A 22,422-nucleotide genomic window follows, 5' to 3' on the forward strand; every position below is an offset into this window, starting at 1 on the left:
CGCCTCCCTTTGCTGATGCTCTTGCTGTGGTTGGCATGTGGCTTGCTTTTTCCCACTTCTCCCTTTTGGCCTTTTGTCATCCTTTCGTCCACTTGTGCCGGTTCTGGACTGTGGGCCTTGGAGAGAAGGGACCTGGGGCCAGTCAGCCTGAGGGACTGGAGCTTGGAGCTCCCAGGTGGGGTTAGGGCGAGGAGACTGGTAGGGACGCAGATGTTCCCAGCACAGCCCCCCGGTGCCAGAGCAAGGAGGCCCCGCATGGGAGCGGTCAGAGGGCTCCCAGGGGAGATGGGGAGGTGACACTCCTGGAGGGTCTGGAAGAGGCTGTGGGGTCTGCCCATGCTTCTCCCCTCAGAGGAAGGACGTGGTCCCCGCCAGCAGGGGCTGCTCCCTGGGGGCGCCCGTGTCCCCGGTACTGAGCAGGCCCTCGGCCCGGAAAGTGTGGTTTTTGAGCGCCAGCACTTCAGCTACCCTTTCAGTTCACCAGAAGTGTCTTGTCTCACATCAGACACGTAACTCATTTCCCTCTGGCAACCACTGAATTTGAGAACGTCCTGTTTTACCATAATCAAAAGAAGTGAAACTGCCCCATGAAATAAAGTGGAACACCCCAGAAACACCTAGGAGAGACCAGGGTCTTTCCTTATAAAGTCAAAAACGGGAGGGCAGCCCCTGCCTGCCCTTGGAGGTCCCCCAGAGACTGGTGCATGGTGGAGGGGCCCTGAGCCAGCCCTGCTTCCTTTCTGTGCCCCGTCCCCTCCTGGGCTCCTGGGGTGCAGCTGCCGTGAGAACACTGACTTGCAGGGGTATGCAGCTCCCCGCAGACTCCCCTTGACCCCAGGCGGGGAGCGGCGGGGATGAAGGCCTATAGGCTAGGCCTGCCCTACAGTCCTGGGGTCCCCCTGGAGAACCAAGATGCGCGGGGAAAGTAACAGCAGTCATCGGCGTGGGCAGCACGGTGTCGCAGGAGTACCCCTGAGCGCACACTTGCACACAGCAGCCCACGGGAGCCTGGCCACAGCTCGGTGAGTGCACACCTGTCACCCCATTTTAGAGGTGAAAACTGAGGCCCAGTGAAGCTGACAGCCCAAGACCACCCAGGTTAGGGTTAGGGTGCCTTCAGGAGCCCCGGGAGCGGTCCTGACAAGTGGGCAAAGACTGCTGCTGGCCACCAGGAAATTGTGTGTTTGTGTGTGTTCACACCCGCGCACACAAGAAGTGACTTCTGGGCACCACAGTTGGCCCGTGTGGGGCAGGTCTTCCCTCCCGCTCGGTGCTTGTCCCATGGCAGTCTTCATGTTCATTTGGCCTCAGGACCTGCTCGCCTCTCAGAGGTGCCCCTGGGGCGTGCAGACCCTTGGTCCCCGAGAGTCCTTCGCGGAGAGGCAGGAGTTCAGTGGGAAAGGGAGGCCGCAGTTCCCTGAGCGAAGGGGCTTCCGTGAGCCTCGGCGTCTCGCTGAACCACAGCACCTCCGTCCGGGCGTGGGCCCCGCAGCCCTGTGAGGGGGGCCCGGACAGTCTGCACAACCCCGTGGGGGTGGGGGACCCTCTCAGGGGCTGCGGAGCCGCCAGCGCAGCCTGACCAGGTGGGCACAGCCAGGGAAGGCTTCCGGCAGGAGGAGCCCCTGGCCCTGGGTTTGCAGGAGTGTGTGGGTTTGGAGCGGGAGCTCGTTCGGCTCCCCGTTTTGCCATTGGCTGCCACATTCAGCATCCCTGGGAAGCCATCGTGGACGCCTGAGCCCTCGCCCTCCTCCCCTGAGGTTCACACTCTCTTCCCTACTTTCATTCCCCAGCTGGTCAGTGAGAAGGTCGGAGGGGCTGAAGGGACCAAGCTGGACGATGACTTCAAAGAGATGGAGAAGGTAACGGGAGAGGGGTGCCTGTCTGACGCTGACAGTGTTACTAGCCCCCATAGGGCCCGGCCCTGGCATCTGGGGGGAGGCGAGGCTTACCGGGAGGGTCTAGGCAGGTCGCAGGCCTCCCCCCAGCCCAGGGCAGGCAGCGGCGGGGGCACAGCATAGCCAATAGCAAGGAGGCAGGGAGGCGAGGCGGCCCCCAGAAGCAGCGGGCAGTTCTTGTGTGGGCTCTGAGGCGGTTGGGGAACTGGGACCGGGGCAAGGGCTGTCCAGGTGCTCCTGGTTTGGCCTCAGGCGCCCTGATGGTTTCAAAACCCCACACGTGGACTCTCTTTACAGAAGGTGGACGTTACCAGCAAGGCTGTGACAGAAGTGTTGGCCAGAACCATCGAGTATCTGCAGCCCAACCCAGGTAGGGCACCAGCCAGCTGCGAGGGGTCTGCCCCCAGCTCCTCGGGTCTCTTGTCAGTCCAGAATCTTCTGGTTACCGGAACATGAAGAAGCTGTGCGTGGGCCCACAGAACTGAAATGCCCAGGGGTAGGCGGGTTCAGGCATGGCTGGATCCAGGCAGCCAAAGGATGTCCTCAGGGTCATGCGTTTCCTTTCTGCTTTATCTGTCAGCTCTCGCTTCTCATGGCAACCCTAGCCTTAAATTATCCTTAAAGCTAATGGTCCCAACAGAAAAGAGCATCTTTTCCCCCCAATCAACTCTTTGGACCAATTTGAATCAGGTGCCAGGCCCCAGCCACAAGCCTGCCTTTGGAGCATGAGGTGGGGTCTCCGAGGCTGAGAGGGAGGCAGGGACATTTCCTGGAGGAAAATCCAAATGTTGGTTCCTGTAGTGAAAGGCAGAGGATGCAGGACAGACAGCAAAAGCAGCCGTGTCCACCTGAGGCCTACGCTGGGGACAGACTGGAGCTGGCAGAGGTGCAGGCACGCCCCTCACCTCCCACCCCCGGTAGAGGTCTGCATTGTGGGCGCCTGTACCTGTCCACACCTTCTCTGGGGGTCTCGAGGAGCCGGCCCCCTCTCCTGCCCCACTGCTGGTACTCCTGCGCGAGGACCAGAGTAGAGGGGGGACTTCTCACGTTCGGGAGGTTCTTCTCACGCTCTGGTTCCTCGGGCCGAGGGAGCACTTCAGAAATAAACAAGCACCCAGGCAGAGGGGGGCAGCTGGCAGTCTGGTGGCTCCTTGAGAGACCACACCCACCCGGCCCCACCCTCTTCTAGCCTCGCGGGCCAAGCTGACGATGCTCAACACGGTGTCCAAGATCCGAGGGCAGGTGAAGAACCCTGGCTACCCGCAGTCGGAGGGCCTGCTGGGCGAGTGCATGATCCGCCATGGGAAGGAGCTGGGCGGCGAGTCCAACTTCGGTGAGGCCGTGGGGAGGCTGGAGGCGGGGGCGGGCCTGAGAGCTTGGGGCCAGAGTCTCTGTGCTGCCAGCAGGCTGGCACTTCCCCCGTAGCTCGAGGATCTTCTTCTCCAGGGCTGGCTGGTCCCCTGGACGAGGGCTGCCTATAGCATCAACGGCCATGCGAAAGCCACCTTCCCGGCCCATGGCGGACCTGGGTGCCTTCCAAGAGGTGGGAGGGCAGCTCGTGAACACCTGTCACCACCGGCCCCTGTGGCTCCGGGTTAGACTTAAGGGTCCCTTGTTTCGTTCTCTGTTCTGGCGTCCAGGTCCTCGGCCGTGGGGTGTGTCTCGGCCGCGCAGGCCAAGGCCTCCTGTGACGGCTTCCTCCGCCACCCCATCCTCTCCCCAGGCGACGCCCTGCTGGATGCCGGGGAGTCCATGAAGCGCCTGGCTGAGGTGAAGGACTCCCTGGACATAGAGGTGAAGCAGAACTTCATCGATCCCCTCCAGAACCTGTGCGACAAGGACCTGAAGGAGATCCAGGTATGCGGGGCCGCTCCAGGCCCACCCTCGCCCCTACCCGCACCCCCCCCCCCCCCCCCGCCGCCATACAGCCCAGCTCGGGCCACGTTTCCCAGCGGGAAGGGCTGCAGGGCATCAGGTGGCCCTCCCCGAGGTCCCAGGCACGCGGTGTGACCCTCGTCCCGGCCCCCAGCACCACCTGAAGAAGCTGGAGGGCCGCCGCCTGGACTTTGATTACAAGAAGAAGCGGCAGGGCAAGATCCCCGATGAGGAGCTGCGCCAGGCCATGGAGAAGTTTGAGGAGTCCAAGGAGGTGGCCGAGACCAGCATGCACAACCTCCTGGAGACCGACGTACGTGTGTGGGCCCTGAGCCCCTCGCCGCATGCACCCACCACACCGGCCTGCCGGGCACTGCCCTGGGGGAGCCCCTGAGACAGGAGCCCAGCGGCGGTGCCCACTTCCCAGGGCCAGTGGGCAGGCTCTGTGCCTGTTCAGGGTGTGAAGGGAAGGAAGGGGGAACAGGAGGCCCAGAGGAAGCCACTGGCCCACTGAGGCTCTGGGGTCTTCTCAAGCCCTTCACCCTCCTCTGGCTGCAGCTCAAGGGTCAGGCGGGGGCTGGGCCCACATCTGGAACAATCTGGGAAGGCTCCCTGCAGGAGGCAGCCAGAGATGGGGGCCAGAAGGAGGGCAGCTCTTCAGCCCTGGCTGGTCCCTTGCAGATCGAGCAGGTGAGCCAGCTCTCCGCCCTGGTGGATGCCCAACTGGACTACCACCGGCAGGCCGTGCAGATCCTGGACGAGCTAGCTGATAAGCTCAAGCGAAGGTGGGCCTGGCCCCCCGGCCTTCCCCGCGGGAGCCCTGGCCCACCCTGTTGGCTGGGAGGCCCGGTGGCTGGGTGCTGTGGCTGCCGGGGCCAGCCCTGGGGGACCCGTGGGACGCCCCCGCCCCCGGACAACCCAGCCCCACTGTGACATGTTCCTTCCAGAGCAGCGGGGTTACTTCCTTTTCAGAAAGAATCCCCAGGCTTCATGAGTCAGGGCGGGGGTCCCAGGAGGGAGCAGGACCTCATCACGCTCATCCTGGTCGCCAGAGGAGAGGCTTGGGATGTCCTGTGGGGAGAGGGTTTGCCCAGCCCTGCCCCTGGGGAGCCCCTTCCTCTCCTTCCCTGTCTCCGAGGGCCATCTTGCAGTCAGGCAGTGTCCAGGGCCTAAGAAGGGAAGCCCCGGTGGGCGGTGGTTCCCTGATGAGGGGCGGGTGTCTGTTGGGCACCAGCTCCCCAGCCGCCACTGCCGAGGAGGCGTCTGGGTGCAGTAGGACCAGGCCTGTAGGCAGCCTTGGAGATATGCCTGGGGGCCCCCTTCTCGCCGCCTCCCACGTGCATCCCGAGTCCCGGGGCAGCAGCATAAATAGCTGGGGGTGGAGGCGTTGTTCCCTGACCTCGACACGCGAGGTCTCAAGAGGTGGCCCTGCAGCTGCTCACAGGCGTCCTTCCACATGCAGGATGCGGGAAGCCTCTTCGCGCCCCAAACGGGAGTATAAGCCCAAGCCCCGGGAGCCCTTGGACCTCGGAGAGCCTGAGCAGTCCAACGGGGGCTTCCCCTGCGCCACGGCCCCCAAGATCACAGGTAATGGAGGAGAGGGCACCACTCTGCCCCAGGCCCCTTCGGGGGAGCCCCCAGGCCGCCACCCATCCAACCGCAGGGCCAGTTCTCTGCACGAGGAGCCCCAAGGATGGGCACCAGGCCCCACGCCAGCATTCTCAGCCCACCTCTGTGCTTTGTCTGCAAGCAGCTTCGTCATCTTTTCGATCTTCCGACAAGCCTACCCGGACCCCCAGCAGCAGGAGCATGCGTGAGTGTCCCCAAGGGGCCCAGGCCCTGCCCCGTGCCTCTGCCTCGGTTTACGATGCCGCCTTCTAATCTGTGCCCCAAGGGTCCATCTCCACCCCTTCTCTGGTAGAAGTAGAGCTGGGCTTCCCTCTGTTCCAAGTGGTACCCTGAGAGCTGTGTGCTTCTGGTCACTGTCACCCTGATGCCACTGTCCCCAGCTCCTCCCAGGAGCGTTTTGGTGACCACTCACAGAGCCCTTTTCCCTCCCCTTGTCACTTGGCTCCTTCTGATAGCAGTGGGGGCCGCAGAGGAGGGAGCGGCTCTCCTTGGGGAAAAGCAAGGAGCAGTGAGTGGGCAGGACAAGGGGGTGGGAGTGGAGGGGAGAGGAGGCGACATCCCCCTGTGCACCCACAGGGGCAGGTGACAGCCTGGACCTTCCCCCACCCCCAGCGCCCCTGGACCAGCCGAGCTGCAAGGCCCTGTATGACTTTGAGCCTGAGAACGACGGGGAGCTGGGCTTCCACGAGGGCGACATCATCACGCTGACCAACCAGATCGACGAGAACTGGTACGAGGGCATGCTCCACGGCCAGTCCGGCTTCTTCCCCCTCAGCTACGTGGAGGTGCTGGTGCCGCTGCCCCAGTGACCGCGTCTCAGTGATGTGTCGGCCCGCCGCCCCTCCATCCAGATCTCTGCATTCCATGGGCCCCGCAGCCGGGCAGCGCTCACAGCCTGCGGGGTGGCCCGCTCTGGGCCTGACCCGGCCCCAGGGCAGCGGGGCCCCTGTTTACACTAGCGCTCACCCCCGGTGGTGGGGGCTCCCTTCCCCACTCCACGTGGCCGTCTTGGGGGCTGGGCAGTGTTCCTCCTTCCTGCTGCTCACAACTCTGCCCCCCCAGCTCCGCCCACCCCACCCCAGGAGGCTCACATTAAGGTGCTCTTAGAAACACTAACTCCTCCTGCCCTTCCAGGGACCGGTAACTCCAGGTGGGCCCCCCTTCTCTCTCTCCTCCCTCTCTCTCCCTCTCTCTCTCTCTCTCTCTCCTCTCTCACTCTCACACACACACGTACACGTACACACACACACACACGTGCGCACGCATACGCATCCTCTCCCACCTCCATCCAGCTCTGTCCGGAGACCTGCCCTTAACAGGATAGGACTGAACATCGGTGTGATGGGGTGGTCTGGGCGAGACCCCTGGCTGAGACTCGCCACCCTGCTTTTAAATCCCCCCCCCCGGAAACTACCAGCCCCCTCCAGAGCTCCCTAGGCCCCTGAGTGCCTACAGATGCCACCTTCCTGGAAGGGTTTCACCCCTTTCTTCTGGCTGGGGACTTGGGGAAAGACGAGCCTGGGGTTCTCAGGGGCCAGGGCCCCTAAAGACAGGCCATCTCCCCCCTGCAGGGCACTAAGCCCCAAACACCCGTGCCCACCACCGCATCCCAAGCCAAGCACGTGGAGCATCTCTCTGGCACAAGCTGCCAGCGCGCACGTGTCTGTACGCACACACGCACACACACACGACCACAGGAGCCCAGCCTCCACTATGTGGAAGGTCAAGCACAAAGGCTTTGTTAAGTGAATGTTCCCAGACCCCTGGCTGCTGGGACCCCTTGGGGAGTCACGGGCACCACGCTGGTGAGCCGGCCACCATACCCTCTTTGGACAGTGGCCCAGGCCATCTCCTTCAGACCAAGGTAGGCAGCTGCCCAGACCAGCAGGGCCCCAGCCCTGCACCTACTTCCCCTCTTGCCTAATCCAAAACTTGGCTAAACAGGGGACCCCGGGCCTGGTTCACATTCCCCTCCTCTGGTGACCCGGTTAAGCCCCAAGGACACCAGGCCCTCCCTGCTGCTCCGAGAGGCCCCCGGTCACCAGTACCTGGAGGAGACACAGACATCCCAGCCTAGGGCAGATCAAAATGTAATCCTGATTTTTTTTAAAAAGTATTAAATGTCTCTTTCTACAGCCTCTTGCCTGGTTGTGGTGCAGGGCGGGCCCTCCCGAAGGGGTCACCAGGTCAGGGTGGGGCCCACATGAGCACCAGCCCACAGTGAGCCCGGGAGGGACAGCTGTCATCTGCCCAGTCGCCAGCACGGCCTCTCCCCATAGCCACTGCTGCAGGAACAGCAACCCCTCCTGCATCCGTGAGACACATGCCTAGGCTGTTTCTCCTTTATTATCTGAGCCTCTGCCGTCACACACCTCAGTCACACAGCAACAAAGCAGCACAAAGGCCCTGGGCCGATTCCCCTCACCCAGAGCCTCGGGGAGCCACATCTGACCAAAGGCCTCCCCGGTCCTTGGAGGCTGGTGCTCTCAGCTCCCCTGCTTGAGGACGCTGTAAACCTGCTCCAGCACATGGCACAGGCCCTGGTCCTTGGGCGTCCTGCTGGCCAGGGAGATCTGAAACAAGGAGGCCTGGTGCCTCAGGGCTGCAGCCTGCCAGGGGGCCCTCCTAACCCAAGCATGCAGCCATGTCCCTAAAGCCACACCTCAAGGCCTGGGGATGTCGTCCTTTGGGGGTGAGGTTCCTCCACACCCTCCAAATCCTGCCCTTACACGCGCCCCCCTCGTGTGCCGAGGCCACCCCACCCCACGCACCTAGCACCGGGCTGGGAGGTGACCAGTGGCAGCTTTAAGCCCTGGTCACTGTTAAGTCTGAACAAAACAAGCAAACGTGTGAAGCTATTTCTCTGCAAAGCGGAGTGGGTAGTGTCTTCTGAGAACGACTCTCAGGCAGGAAATATGCGGAGCCCCTGCCGACACGTCCCGTTAACCAACTGTAGGGCCAGCGGGCTAGACAAACCCACTCCCAGCACCAGCCACTCTGCTCGGTTCGGCTTTGCTGCTGCTTAAGATTCAGAACCCCTCCTGCACCTCCGTGGACGGCCCCGGGAGAAGCAGGGCCCAGAGCAGCGTCTCCAGCTGGGATGTCCCAGGGGTCATGAGGTCTACGGGGCTTTTGCATTTTCATCTGCGTTTTGATGGTGATGTCCACCAGCGTCACCACCCCCATGTGATAAAACACAACTTTTCTCTGGCAGCATTCATTTCTGACTGAAGTATTTTTGTCCAGGCCCAGGTAAGAACTCACTTCTCTTCAGGCTGCCCACGGATATATTCTGGAGGGAGAGGGGGTGGGGGGGTCCCCGGGGCTCCCGGAGATCTTTATAAAAGAAGGGGTTTTGCACGGGACTCGGCATGAGTCTCACCTTGAGCTTGTCGAGGTAGGTGTGCTCCTGGTTCCAAGGCTCCTGGAACCTGACGAGGTCAGGGGCGCCCTTGTAGAACTCCACCAGCAGCATCTAAGGAACGGGGGACAGGTGAGCCCCAGCGACCGCGCTTCCTGGGCCAGGCACTCGCGATACAGCAGCGAGTGGGACAGACACTGCTGCCACCCCTCGGGGGGCCTCTAGTCTAATGCAGCGCGGCATGTGGACGTTACCCAGGTCCTGGAGAAATTAAGGAGCTTGGCAGGAAGGCCCCCTGGAGGGGGAGACAACTTCCGTAGAAGCAGCAGGCACACTGAATGTGATTCTTTATACCCGCCCCGGCCCTGACACGGCTCCGTGGTTTAGCCTCAGCCAGAGCAGTAACATCAGTGAAGTCACAGGTGTGACGAACTAGCTCCATTTGTTTAAATGCCTGCTTGCTATTCGTCCGAGTAACACCCGAGGTTCTCACGTGTCCCCACTTGGAGAATCACTGGCAGGTGCGGAGGCCCAAGGCGGGAGCATCCCTAGCATGTTCCAGAACAGCCAGGAGGGCGAGGGGGGAGAGGTAGGAGGGGCCGAGGCAAGGATCTGGGACTTGATCCTAAGAGCCCGTGATTTTCAGGAGCGGAAGAGGAGCCTGACTCGGCCCTGATGTGGCTCGTTCAGCCAGCGCTTCCCAAGTCCTACAGTGTCACGTCCATCCAGCTGGGCGCCCACCCCACCCCCACCCACCTCACGCGGCAGTGAACTCACCATCTCATGAAGGACGTCATTAGTCAGGAAGCCATCCTGGACGTAGGCCATTTCCACGTCCATGGGGATGCCATAGTCACTGGGCCTTTGCTGGCAGAGATACACGCCAGTCACCCCTAGCTACCCCCAACCCGGCCCCCGTCCAAGATGGCAGAGCACAGCAGGAAGTGCCCAGGGCTGGGAGTCGGAGAATTGATACTGCAGGCCTGGCTCCGCACTCGGATCAGATCCAGAGCCGTGCGAGACCTTAAAGGAACCCAGCAATGCGACTAGGGAGGCAGGGTGGCACCCTTCCCACCACACACAGAGGAGCGGCCATGGCTCCGGAATTCCTTTCTAAAGCTGATTTCTGACCCCGAGATGGACTTGGGGAATGAAACCAGACAGGGCTCAGGAAGGAGGCGACCTTGGTGGCAAAAGCAGCACGCTACAGGTAGAGCACCCACCTTTTCAACACCCCTCACGCCCACTGCCTCAGGGCAATGATTATGCTCCCATTTCACAGATGAGAGAAGCAGGCCCCAGCTCCCCGAGATGAGCCCGGAACCAGAGTACTGGCTTCCTACCGCTAACAAGGCCTCCTGACCCCTCCCACACCCACACCCACACAGGGCCCCGCCCACGCCTCCCAGCAGCCCCGCCTACCTCAGGGGGCGGCATCACCCAGAAGGGCGAGATCTTGGACTCCGGGCCCGGGTTACCAGAGTAGTAAGGGGCTGGGGGAGGAGAGAGAGAGAACGGGCTGGGCCTGGAGGCTCGGTGGCCTGCTGGGGCCCCACGCCCGCCCCCTCCCGGGGCTCACAGCAGAGCAGGGCGAGGCAGGGCTGGAAGCCGTTGCTGGAGCCCTGCAGCCGCAGCTGGTACTCCATCTGCGCGTCGATGTCCTGCAGCGACGGCAGCGCCGGGCTGTACGGGTGGCTATGGTACCAGCCCACCAGGGACAGGCCCCGCAGGAGCAGGCTCTGGTAAATCTGGGGACAGAGACGCGCGGGGCCAGGGGTTCTAGCAGCCCTAGTGCGCTCACGTGCCTGGCACCCATCCAGCCCCACGCGGCCAGCGTTTAATGAGCGCCTGCTGTGTACCAGGCCTGAGGACACAGCAGTGACGGAGACACACCCTGCTCCGCCCTCAGTGAGTCCAGTGGGGGGGGACAGTCAACAAATAACGTAAAAAAGTTGCTGCTATAGTCCCTGGCGGTCCAGTGGTTAGGACTCCACGCTTTCACTGCCCAGGGCCTGGTGTTCAATCCCTGGTCGGGGAACTAAGATCCCGCAAGCCGAGTGGTGTGGCCAAAAAAAAAAAAAAAAAGATGCTCCTCACATAAATCTAAGTTAAAAGGTTATTTTGCTCACTGCTGTATCCCCAGCTCAAGGAACAATTCCCGGCACATAGCAGGCGCTCAGTCAATAGTTAAATAAAGAGGGTAAAGAGAAAGGAAGAAATGGGCGGAGAAACGTGCGCGCTCCGAATCCACACCCATTCTGTGCCCTGTGCCAAGGTTGAGTGTGGAGCACAGGCGCGTACTAAGCACCCTATGAAAACATTAAGGACGGCAGCTAATACTTATCGGGCCTTTACCAGGTGCCAGACAGGCTCAGAGGGGAAGGGGCCGGCGGCGGCGTCTGTACAGAAGGAAGTATGACGGTGGGGGTCACAGGTGAGGGGACCGGAGGTCACACACACCCATTTGCACCCTTGCTGAGCGGCAACACGGTGCTAGGCGCCAGGAGGCGGTAGCCAGGACAGCTGTGTCCGCGCCAGCCTTCCCCAGAACGCGGAGTCGCCCTGCGCCCCCTCACCTCCTCTTCCATGGTGGCCGCGGTGTCCGCGTCCCCCAGGCGGCTCCGACAGGGGAAGGCTCTCCGCACCGTCAGCGCTGCGCAGAGGCGGGAGAAGGCGTGGACATCGACCCCAGCCCCAAACACCCCCCTGCCCACAGGCCCCAAATACCCACTCTGACTGTTGATGTCCCAGCGGCCGCCCAGGTACCCCACGACCTGGCTGCGGGTCAGGTGGCTGTGGAAGTCCTGGGGAGGGGAGGGACATTGGAAGACCCGCTCAGACTGCGCCCCGCCGCCCCAAGGCCGTCCTGGGGGCCAGGGCCCTTGCGTTGTGACGGGGTCAGCCCACCCACCTCCTGCTTCATTCAGACATTGAGTGCCTACTGTTTACCGGTAGTGAACAGAGCAGACAAGGTCTCTGCTCTCATGGAGCCGACCTTCCAGGGATCCTCTGGCCGGGGTGGGGGTGGGGTGGGGACGGACACCCCCTGCCCAGGCCTGAGAGCCCCTGACCCCTAAGGGGCAAGGCAGGAGCTGGGCACACACCAGCAGGAACAGCACGTTGCTAGAGATGGCCACGTTGAACGGCTGGAACTTGTTGATAGCTGCGAAGGATGTTACTTCCACCAGGGTGTGCGGGTTCCTGAAGGAGCCAGGAGGGTTCCACAGCCTCAGGAACCCCCAGGCGCTTCCCTCACCCCCACGCTGGCTTCCCAGCCGCCCACAGCCAGCTCGGACCCGAGGCCTTGTCTCCACCCTACCCCTGCCTTTGCTCCCCACACGCCGGCAAGAGCTCACACCGATGGGGGTGAGGGTCCCGGCAGGCACGGGGTGTATCTGACCTGGCAGAGTCTCGACTACCCAGCATGCAGTAGCGCACAGGCACCCGGATCTTGTTTTCCACCCTTTTCCCTGGGGGCGTGGCCTCTGCGGGGTTGGGGGGTAAGGGGGAAAAAAAAAAAAAAGGCAGCGTCAGTTCCTCCCCCAGCCAGGAACTGGAAAATGAAGACCAGGCAGCCCAAGAAAGAAAAAAAAAACAAACAAAACACTCCAGGGGCAGCCTTAAAAATCACGCAAGTGGACTGGGAAATCAGGCGGCAGGTTAACAAATCAGACAGAAGAGATTTAAAAAATCAGATGGGGGCTTCCCTGGTGGCCCAGTGGTTGAGAGTCTGCCTACCAGTGCAGGGGACACGGGTTCGAGCCCTGGTCTGGGAGGATCCCACGTGCCGCGGAGCAACTGGGCCCGTGGGCCACAATTACTGAGCCTGCGCATCTGGAGCCTGTGCTTCCGCAGCAAGAGAGGCCGCGATAGTGAGGGGCCCGCGCACCGCGATGAAGAGTGGCCCCCGCTTGCCACAACTAGAGAAAGCCCTCGCACAGAAACGAAGACCCAACACAGCCATAAGTGAATAAATAAATAAATTTTAAAAAGAAAAAAATAAATCAGATGAAGGGCTCAGGAAATCCCGTGAGGACCAGGCAGCGGGGCAAAGAAATCAGGCGGCAGGGCTAGAAATCAGGCAACAGGGCAAAGAAATCCTACAGGCGAGCAAGGAAATCAGGCGGCATGGTGAAGAAATCCGGCAGCAGATAAAGAAATTGGGCAGTGGGACCAAGAAATGTAGTATTAGAGCTTAAAGAAGTCAGGCAGTGAGAGTGAAATTAGGCAGCGGGGGCTGGGAAGTCAGCCAGGCATCTTGGGGGCTCTAAGGAAAAGAAAGGCCAGACTTGCCCCCAGCCTCCTCCCCCACCTGAGTTCTGTCGGCCTCCTGCCCTTCCTCCTCCCCTCCTCCCCCCACCTCTCACCAGGATGGACAGGCTCCGAGGGGCCCTTCACCGGTGGTCTCCGACTCTTGTCCTCCGCTGAGGCTCCTGTCAGAACCTCCTCCTCCTCTTCCTCCATCATCAGCTCCTCCTCCTCTCCTTCGCTGGCCGGGCTCTGGCGGGGTCGGGGTTGGGGGGACAGCGACGGGACTCTCAGCCGGCTGCTCCCTACCCTCCCCGCAAGTTCCACAGAGACCTCTGGCTGGCCTGGGGCTCCGGTTCCTGTCGTTGCCCCAGGTGCCCACTAGAGGGAGGGAGTGAGCAGAAACAATCTAGGCTGTGGACTAGCCTCGAAGGTTCGAATCCCGCCTCTGCCTATTACAGACAAACTTTGGGCTCTAGTCTCCTCATCTGTAAAACGGCACAATGACCTCCAGCCCCACAGGGGTGGCGTAAGTGTGAAATGAGAATGCGTGCAAAGCATTTAGCATATGCCCTGTTGCTCCATTCATCCAGCAAGCAAGCCAGCACTTTGCATGGATTATTTTACCAGATTCTCTCAATAACCTCTCCCCCTGCTCTCTCCTCAAGACCCCTTGCCGAGGTGACCTCTCTGTGTCCAAACCCAACGGTCACATCTCAGTCTCTGTCCCCCGCCCCCCTCTCGGCAGCATCTGCCCGGGTCAGTTCCTCTCCTCCCGGAAACTCCCCAGGGACACCCCCACTCACCTGGCTTCCCTCCCACCTCTCCTGGACCCCCTTATTCTCCCCCATCTCACTCGCTGGCCCAGGGCTGGGTCCTCGGGCCTCTTTCCTTCCCCACCCACATCCCTCCTGGGTGGCCTCAAACCCCATCTACCCCCTGAACAACTGCCCACAGTCCTGACTCCAGCCTGGGGCTCTCCTGAGCTCCTGACTCGGGGTCCAGCTGCTCCTTGACATCTCCTCGCGGGGGGTTCACACTCAACATGGCCACCCTGCCCCTGACCATCCCCCCAAACCTGCTCCTCCCCACATCTCTGATGAGGGCAATCCTGACCACCCGCTTGCTCAGAACAAAACATCTCCTAACAACAACATCAGATCCATCAGCACATCCCATCAGATCCACTTTCAGAATTAACCAGAATTTGCCCACTTCCTCCCCCCTCAATGGCTGGCCTGGTCCACTCCATCATCAGCCACCTGGATCTGTACAATCACCTGCACCCCGATTCCCCGGCTCCTACTCTCGCGCCCCGGCCCCAGTCTGTCCTCCCTACACCCTACAGCAGCCACCAGAGGGCGGCCGTGAGCACCTGAGTCAGGTCCCGTCCCCTCCTCTGCCCACAGCCCTCCAGGGCTCCCACCTCCCTCAGGGTAAAAGCCCAAGTCTACCCCGCAGCCCATGAGGTCCTGCACGACTTGCCCCTGTCCTCCCCCCAGCCCTGGTCCTCACCTCCTCCCTCTCTACCCCTTGCTCACTCTGCTCCAGACACACTGGAGCCTCACTGCTCCTCAAAAACACCAGCCACAGTCCAGCCTCAGGGCCTTTGCATGTGCTGTTTTCCAGAAGGCCTTATGGCTCCCTCACTCCCCTCCTTCAGTTCACTGATCAAATGTCACCTTCTCAGTGAGGCCTTCCCTGACCACCCTAACCCTCCCACCACTCCCATTCCCTGCCCCTGCTTACTTCCGCCAACATACAGTAAGATGGACTTATTTGTTTCTCTCTCCATGAAAGCAGAGATTTTTTCTCATTTTGGTCTCTGTTTTATCCCCAGCACCTAGAAGAGGGCCTGGCACACAGGTGGCATTTACTAAATACTTGCTGAATGAATAGCCCTATGGCATGGTGTGAAAGTTAGTTTTAAAAGTCAACTTGGCTAGGATATAGTACCCAGTTATTTAATCAAACACTAGTCGAGGTGTTGCTTTGAAGGCATTGGGTAGATGTGGTTCACATCTACAATAAGTTGACTTTCAATAAAGATTACCCTTGATAATGTCAGTGGGCCTCATCCAATCAGTTGAAAGGCCTTAAGAGCAAAAACTAAGGTTTCCTGGAAAACAAGGAATTCTGCCTCAAGACTGCAGCATCAACTTTTGCCTGAGTTTCCAGCCTGCCAGTGGCCCTAAAGATATCAGATTTGCCAGCCAGGTGTGTGTGTGTGTAATACACCTGGGTACCATTATCATCTCTATTTTACATATGAAAAAGACTAGGAACCCAGAGAGGGTCCTTGGCCAAGTTCAACCCAGCTGGTGAACATTCAAAGAATATCTATTACTATCATGGCATTCAAGACCCTCCCAGATCTGGTCCCTGCCGATGTCTCCAGCCCCTTCAGCTACCAAGGCATCTGAATGTCCAGCTGCATCAGCTAATAATGGTTCCCTAAGCAGCATGTGTTGCTTCATGCCTACAAGGCTTTGCACATGCCATTCCTTCCTCTGGAAAACTCTTCCATTCACCTTTCTCTGACCAACTCCTGTTCATCCTTCAAGGCCCCAGCTCCAACATCCTCTCTCTGGGTACTCCTTATCCAACAGTGAGTCAGGGAGGCTGAAGGACGCACCTCATCGGCGGCAGCTGCAGGTATATGGAGCTGGTTTCGCCGGAGCCAGGCAGCCTTGTACTTGTCCAGTTTCTGGCCCTTGTACTTGACAGAGGCCCAGCCACAGCCAGACTTCTTGGCCGGGTTCACCAGCTTCTTGCAATGGGTGGCCCAGGCGCTGGGTGAGTTGAACACCTGGCCCGTTTCCTGCCACACAATCCTCCCATCGGGCTGCAGGTCTCCCACGAACTTCTTCCCCTGCAATGACAGTGGGCTGGCTGGGCCCAGGAGCTGGTACCCATCAAGACCCCTCCTCTGAGAAGTCCTCCCTGACCCCATGCTGCTTCCCAGGGTTTGGTAACCACTTCCTGCTTCCTTCCAGGAAGGCTTCCAGCTTAGGTACCATCCCGATCAGCCTGGATTGGAACTGTCCAGTTATATGACTGTCCCCCCTCCCTTCACCGGACTGTGAGCCCCAAAGGGCAGGAACAGGGTCTGTCTTGATCCTCTGCTGTGTCCCTAACACCCAGCACAGCCTGGCACACAGCAGGTGTTCAATTCACAAGTTGCTCCCACTCACAAAGAGCACAACAACAATAATAGTAATAATTGCAAACACTTATAAAGCACTTACTGTGTAGCAGGCATACTGCTGAGCACTTTATTCATTGAATCCTCACGCAACCCCATGGGAGGAAAGAAAATCCCATTCTACAGATGGGAAAACTGGGAAACGGAGAGGTTGAGTGAGGTCACACAGTCAGGAAGGCACTAGTGTCCTCTCTGAGCCTAAGTTTCTCCTTTGTGGAGTGGAGTGTTTCGTGAACAATGCTCTCCCGCCCAGAAGGACTCGTGCTGGCTCAGGATGCTCCGTACCTCAGTTTCCCCTCCCCACACCGGGGCTCGGCCTGAGGCAAGAAAGCACACTGGACTCCGGTTTCCCCTTTTGCACCAGCTAGGATGGGATGCGGCTAGGGGGCGCTCACCAGATAGTAGATGGACAGCACCCCGGCGCCGGGCTCCAGCAGCGCGTCTTTCAGGAGCACCCGCAGCGTGACCGCGCGCCTGGTGAGCGCGCCCCCCGACCCGCCGCAGCTCCCTGGCCCGGCCCCGCCGCCACCGCCGCCGCCTCCGCCGCCGCTGCGCGCGCCACCCGATGCCCCCGGCCGCTCAGAGTCCTCGGCCTCCGCCTCGTCCTCGTCCTCATCCGGCGCCTCCTCGCCCGCGCCGCCCGCGGGGGACAGCGGCTCCGGAGCTGCGGGCAGCGACAGGCTGCAGCGGGGCCGCGCACCCCGAGCTGGTCCAGCCACCCCGCCCAACGCCTTGCCGGCCCCCCGCCAGGCCCGCCGTACCTGCCATGGCCGCTCAGCCCCACGCCCAGCGCGCCTCTGGTTCTTTCTTCCCTGCACGTGACGCGGCTTCGTCCCGAGGGGGGAGCGCCCCAGCCATTGGCCGCCGCGGGTGGGCGGGTCAGCAGGAGCGAGTGGGGAAAGTCAGGCCTCCGGCCTGCACACGCTGGAGAGGGAGGTGGCGGCTCAGCCCTGCGAGACCATTCGGAAAACTGAGGCCTGAGGCCACCTTCCATGGGAGGGGGGTGGTAGCCGAGAGCTCCGGGTACCACTGGGGAAACTGAGGCCGGGGACTTACGCTTTCGGAGAACCAATGACTCCAACCATCGCCTACAGGATTGAGGCCTGGGGCTGGGGGATAAGGGGGGCTCAGCCCACTACGACGAGCGAGGAAATTGAGGTCCGCGGCCACTCCTATTGAGGGACACACAGGCCTCGGCTCTTGGGACCGGGGAGACACTGAGGCCCGGGAGAATGAGCCACACTGCCCTGGGGCTACGGGCTAGAATGGGGAAGCAACCCCGCGCCGCGACTGTAGAGCGCCCACGCCGGGCGGCAGTCTCTAAAGGGTTAACTTCCACCCTCCCCGGCGGCCCTCGACTGATTCCATGATTGGATCACAGCAGAGCCAGCCAACCAATTATAACTGGGTCATTTCATCTTCAGCCAATAGACGGTAGAGGCTGGATTCCTTCCAGCCAATCAGTGTTAAACTGCTCCTCCTCTAGCAGTCAGCAAGAGACTCCGGCCTCACGCATCCAATCAGTTGTAGGGTCTTGTCCTCAGCTAGCCAATCAGCTCGCGGGTCCAACCTGGCTCGCGGCGTCCGCCTCCCACCCAACCCTAGCGCTTCGTGCATGTGGGCGGAGCCCGGCTAGAAGTGCGCCGCGCAGCTGCAGCCCTTTCTTTTGTCGGTGGCGACTGTCCCGGGACCTCTGCTCCGAGGCGCAGGGCCACCTCCCAGCGCTGGGACTCACCAGCCCCTCGCAGGGCTTAAAACCAGGGGTGGGGGCTCCGTCAAGCTGCAGGGCACCTTTGGCTGGGCTCAGCCGCAGATCGGTGTACCCGACCCCGGTCTGGAAGAGGGGACAGTATGTTAGGGGCGGGGGTGTCCAGCCAGGATGATCTGGAATCAGACTGGACCTGGCTCCAAATCCTGCTCCACCACTTCCCAGCTCTGTGACTTTGGCCAAGTGTCTCCACCTCCCTGTTTCCTCCTGGGGATAATAATTCCTGCTTCAGAGTTGTTAAAGACCAGGGCTTGACAAAGCGTAAGAGCTAGGGAATGTGAATGATTATTATTACTCATGATGAAATAAAATTTGTATTTTAAGGCAGGACAAGAAAAAGTAAACAAAATTCTCTGTTTGTTTGGACCTCCTTCCTCCCTCTCTCCCTAATCTGCATTACACATTAACCAGCCATCCTCAAACATGGGAAGATGGGAATGCCTACTCAACAGTAAATGTAACTTCTTAAAAGAATAGTGTTCTTTCCCAGCTCTGTAGGGGATTAGGATGATTTGCTCCTCCCTTTTTACGGGCTTACCTGGACTATCTATCCTTGGTGAACTTTATGTAAAATATCAGTATGTCATTTTGATGTATGATCCTTTGTCTCAAGGCGGTCCAGTGGTTAAGACTCCATGCTTCCACTGCAGGGAGGGCGCGTTCGCTCCCGTTGGGGAACTAAAGATCCCGCATGCCCCGTGGTGCAGCGTAAATAAATAAATAAATATATAAAATGTATATGACTGTGCCTTCAGCTTCTAACAGGCAGAACAGCTCTCAGTGCTTTCTGAGAATCTGCTTCCTCTGTTATAATCCTCAGTTTGGCTCAAATAAAATTCCCTTTTTTCTTCTTCTTAACTTGATAGTTAAATTTCATTGACACTCACTTTGTGTCCAGTCCAAACCTCCTTTTGGAGTCATCTCACCACCCACCCAGGGTCTAGCCATCAACTAGGCATCCCCCAGCCCCTTAGACTCAGCAGAGCTCAAACTGGCCCGTTTATTCCCCCATTCCCTTGCCTACTTTCTCTTTGGCTCTCTTACAAAACCCAGGGCTGGATCTCGAGCCTCTCCCATCTGGATCATTTCCTAGGGACTCAGGCCTCCATACTCACCTACACCCTGTCCATCTCTCACCCTGGCTGGCCCCAGAGGGATCTTTATAAAATACAACTATGACCACCTCCCTCCCCATTGCCTTTGATAAATAAAATTAAAACTAACTGCTGTGTGGACTTCCCTGGTGGTGCAGCGGTTAAGAATCCGCCTGCCAGGGCTTCCCTGGTGGCGTAGTGGTTGAGAATCTGCCTGCTAATGCAGAGGACACGGGTTCGAGCCCTGGTCTGGGAAGATCCCACATGCCGCGGAGCAACTAGGCCCGTGAGCCACAACTACTGAGCCTGTGCGTCTGGAGCCTGTGCTCTGCAACAAGAGAGGCCGCGATAGTGAGAGGCCCGCGCACCGTGATGAAGAGTGGCCCCCGCCACAACTGGAGAAAGCCCTTGCACAGAAACGAAGACCCAACACAGACAAAAATAAAATTAATTAATTAATTAATTAAGAATCCGTCTGCCAGTGAGGGGACACAGGTCCGAGCCCTGAGCCTGGAAGATCCCACATACCGCGGAGCAACTAGGCCCGTGCGCCACGACTACTGAGCCTGCGCTCTGGAGCCCACGAGGCATAACTACTGAGCCTACGCTCCTAGAGCCCGCGCTCTGAAACAAGAGAAGCCACCTCAACGAGAAGCCCGGGCACAGAAAGGAAGGGTAGCCCCCGCTCGCCGCAACTAGAGAAAGCCCGCGCGCAGCAACAAAGGCCCAACGCAGCCAAAAATAAATAAATAAAATAAATTTATTAAAAAAGAAAAAACTATCTGCTGTGACCTTATTAACCATTAACCATTTACAGCACCCCTATATGGCAGATAGTATAATCAACATTACCAGACAGTTCAGGAGATGAAGAGGTTGCCCAGACTACACAGTTCTTGAGCAGATTCCAAAGGCTATTCTTTGCTATGCGTATAAAGTCCAGGCAGCCCTATAACTACTAAGGAAATTGAATTTGTAATTTTAAAAGTCCCCAAAAAGGAACTAGGTATCTTCAAGATTCTTAAATTGTTTAGCTACACGTTCATTTCTGTAGCAGACCTGACAAGTATTTGAGGTCAAAACACTGTGTGTTTAAAAAAAATGTTTTTTACCATGCTAATAAAAGTATTCATTTGCTTGGGGGAAAAAAAAGTCCCCAAAAAAGAAATCTCCAGGCCCAGATGGAGAATTCTATGAAGGTTCAAAGAAGAATTAATACCATTTTACATATTCTCTTCCAGAAAGTTGAAGAGGGAATATTTCCCAATTCATTTTTTTTTAAGATTTTTTTTGATGTGGACTATTTCTAAAGTCTTTATTGAATTTGTTACAATATTGCTTCTGTTTTATGTTTTGGTTTTTTGGCCACGAGGCATATGGGATCTTATCTCCCTGACCAAGGATAGAACCTGCGTCCCCTGCATTAGAAGGCAAAGTCTTAACCACTGGACCGCCGGGGAAGTCCCCCCAAGTCATTTTATGAAGCTAGCATCTCCCTGACACCAAAACCAGATAAGGAGAGTACAAAGAAAGAAAACTACAGGATATACCTCATGAATCCAAACACAAAAATCCTTACCAAAATATTAATAAATAGAATTCAGCAATATATAAAAAGAATTATATACATCATGACCAAGTGAAGTTTATTCCACGGGTGCAAGGCTGGTTCAGTATGCCAAATTCAATCAGTGTTTTCCACCATATTTAAGAGACTGTGGTGGGTGGAATAATGGTTCCCTAAAGGTGTCCGTGTCTGAATCCCCAGAGCCTGTGAATATTTAGGTTACATGGCAAAGGGGATTTACCGTTGCAGATGGAATTACAGTTGCTAATCAGATGACTTTAAAATAAAGAGATGATCCTGGGACTTCCCTGGTGGTCCAGTGGGTAGGGCTCCACGCTCCCAATGCAGGGGGCCCAGGGTTCAATCCCTGGTCGGGGAACTGGATCCCGCATGCATGCCACAATTAAGAAGCCCGCCTGCCACAACAAAAGATCCCATGTGCCACAACTGAGACCTGGCGCAGCCTAAATAAATTAATTAATTTTTAAAAAATTAAAATAAAATAAAGAGACGATCCTGGATTATCTGCTGAGCCCAATGTAATAACAGGGGTCCTTAAAAGTGGAATAGAGTCAGGAAGAGATAACTATGGAAGAAATTCAGAGTGATATGATGTGAGGTTCCTACCCACAGTTGCTGGCTTTGTGGATGGAGGAAGGAATGAGGAAAGCTTCTAGAAGCTGAAGAGGCAAGGAAATAGATTCATTTTTTGAGCCTTCAGAAAGGAAAACAGCCCTGCCAACACACCCTGATTTTAGCTTTGTGAGATCCACATAGGACTCCTAACCTACAGAGCTGTAAGATAATACATTTGTGTTGTTTTAAGCCTTTAAATTTGTGATAATTTATTATATCGACCACAGAAAACTAACACACAAGCTAAAGAAGAAACATCATAAGAACGTATCAATTCATGCAGAAAAAGCATTTGACAGAATTCAACACCCACTCATAATAAAAACTCTCAGCAAACTAGGAACAGAGGGAAACTACCTCAACTTGGTGAAGCACGTCTACAAAACTTCAGTTAACACTGTACTTTATGGTGAAAGACGGAACAATTTTTTCTTTTTGGCCATGCCACGTGGCATGTGGGATCTTATTTCCCCCACCAGGGATTGAACCCATGCCCTCTGCAGTGGAAGCATGGAGTCTGAACCACTGGACTGCCAAGGAAATCACACTTTTCCCCTTAAGACTGGGAACAAGGCAAAGATGTCCACCCTCACCACTCTTATTCAACAGAGTCCTGGAAGCGCTAGCCAGCACAACAAGACAAGAAAAGGAAATAAAAGGCATACAGATTGGAAAGGTGGAAGAAATGAAACTAACCCTATCTGCAGATGACATGATGGCCTGTGTACAAAATCACAAGAAATCGACCAAAAACGCCCCTTGAACTAAGAAGTGGGTTAGTTCAGCAAGGTTATAGGATAAGAGATCAGCACCCAAAAATCAATGGCATGTCTGTATGCTAGCAATGAATGTGAAAACTGGAACTAAAAATACAATGGTGTTTATAATTACTAAGAAAGAAAGAAAGAAAGAAAGAAAGAAAGAGAGAGGGAGGGAGGGAGGGAGGGAGAGAGGGAGAGGGAGAGAGAGAGAGAGAGAGAGAGAGAGAAAGAAAGAAAGAAAAAGAGAGAAAAAGAGAGAGAAGGAGGGAGGGAGGAAGGAAGGAAGAGAAGGACCATGTCTGTGGGTTGGAAGACTCAACCCAGTACATAAAAGATGTCAAGTCTACCTCAACTGATATACAGGTTTAGTGCTATTCCTGTCA

The 22,422-nt window shown here is 57.7% G+C and overlaps 2 protein-coding genes across 4 annotated transcripts in view; one reads left to right on the plus strand and one right to left on the minus strand.

The window, feature by feature from the left end:
- Positions 1 to 7,534, plus strand: part of SH3GL1 (SH3 domain containing GRB2 like 1, endophilin A2) — a 33,155-nt gene extending 25,621 nt beyond the window's left edge. The window contains exons 2-10 of one of the 2 annotated variants that reach the window (XM_059918740.1): positions 1,791 to 1,859; positions 2,193 to 2,265; positions 3,085 to 3,228; positions 3,619 to 3,752; positions 3,925 to 4,083; positions 4,452 to 4,555; positions 5,233 to 5,357; positions 5,524 to 5,583; positions 5,976 to 7,534. In XM_059918740.1, coding sequence (XP_059774723.1) covers positions 1,791 to 1,859; positions 2,193 to 2,265; positions 3,085 to 3,228; positions 3,619 to 3,752; positions 3,925 to 4,083; positions 4,452 to 4,555; positions 5,233 to 5,357; positions 5,524 to 5,583; positions 5,976 to 6,208 — 1,101 coding nt within the window. In that variant the 3' untranslated portion in view covers positions 6,209 to 7,534. The remainder of the gene's footprint in view (positions 1 to 1,790; positions 1,860 to 2,192; positions 2,266 to 3,084; positions 3,229 to 3,618; positions 3,753 to 3,924; positions 4,084 to 4,451; positions 4,556 to 5,232; positions 5,358 to 5,523; positions 5,584 to 5,975) is intronic. The other variant, XM_059918741.1, reaches the window with a different exon arrangement.
- A 193-nt stretch (positions 7,535 to 7,727) lies between these two features.
- On the minus strand, positions 7,728 to 17,517 carry MPND (MPN domain containing). Of its 2 annotated transcripts, XM_059918736.1 has the most exons (14): positions 17,270 to 17,514; positions 16,975 to 17,137; positions 16,609 to 16,877; positions 15,644 to 15,880; positions 13,128 to 13,260; positions 12,161 to 12,245; positions 11,865 to 11,961; positions 11,492 to 11,564; positions 11,337 to 11,413; positions 10,340 to 10,508; positions 10,183 to 10,253; positions 9,538 to 9,627; positions 8,782 to 8,874; positions 7,728 to 7,972 (listed from the first exon to the last, which is right to left on the minus strand). In XM_059918736.1, the coding sequence occupies exons 2-14, from the start codon at positions 16,979 to 16,981 to the stop codon at positions 7,886 to 7,888; spliced, it is 1,488 nt and encodes a 495-aa protein (XP_059774719.1). In that variant the 5' UTR covers positions 16,982 to 17,137; positions 17,270 to 17,514; the 3' UTR covers positions 7,728 to 7,885. The 2 variants fall into 2 exon arrangements, with proteins under 2 accessions (XP_059774719.1, XP_059774718.1); XM_059918735.1 differs by having other exon boundaries at positions 11,337 to 11,564; positions 13,128 to 13,389; positions 17,270 to 17,517.
- Positions 17,518 to 22,422: the final 4,905 nt, after the last annotated feature.

Source organism: Balaenoptera ricei, chromosome 3 (genome assembly GCF_028023285.1).
Source record: "Balaenoptera ricei isolate mBalRic1 chromosome 3, mBalRic1.hap2, whole genome shotgun sequence".
In the NCBI taxonomy this organism is placed as follows: Eukaryota; Metazoa; Chordata; class Mammalia; order Artiodactyla; family Balaenopteridae; genus Balaenoptera; species Balaenoptera ricei.

Bases quoted from the DNA above. Each gene is read 5' to 3' on its own strand.
- MPND (XM_059918735.1), bottom strand. The intron at 10,509-11,336 runs GTGAGGGGGCGC...CTCTGTCCCCAG, and splicing joins CGGCCACCATGGAAGAGGAG to ATTTACCAGAGCCTGCTCCT. The intron at 9,628-10,182 runs GTAGGCGGGGCT...TATCTCTGCCAG, and splicing joins GGGTGATGCCGCCCCCTGAG to CAAAGGCCCAGTGACTATGG.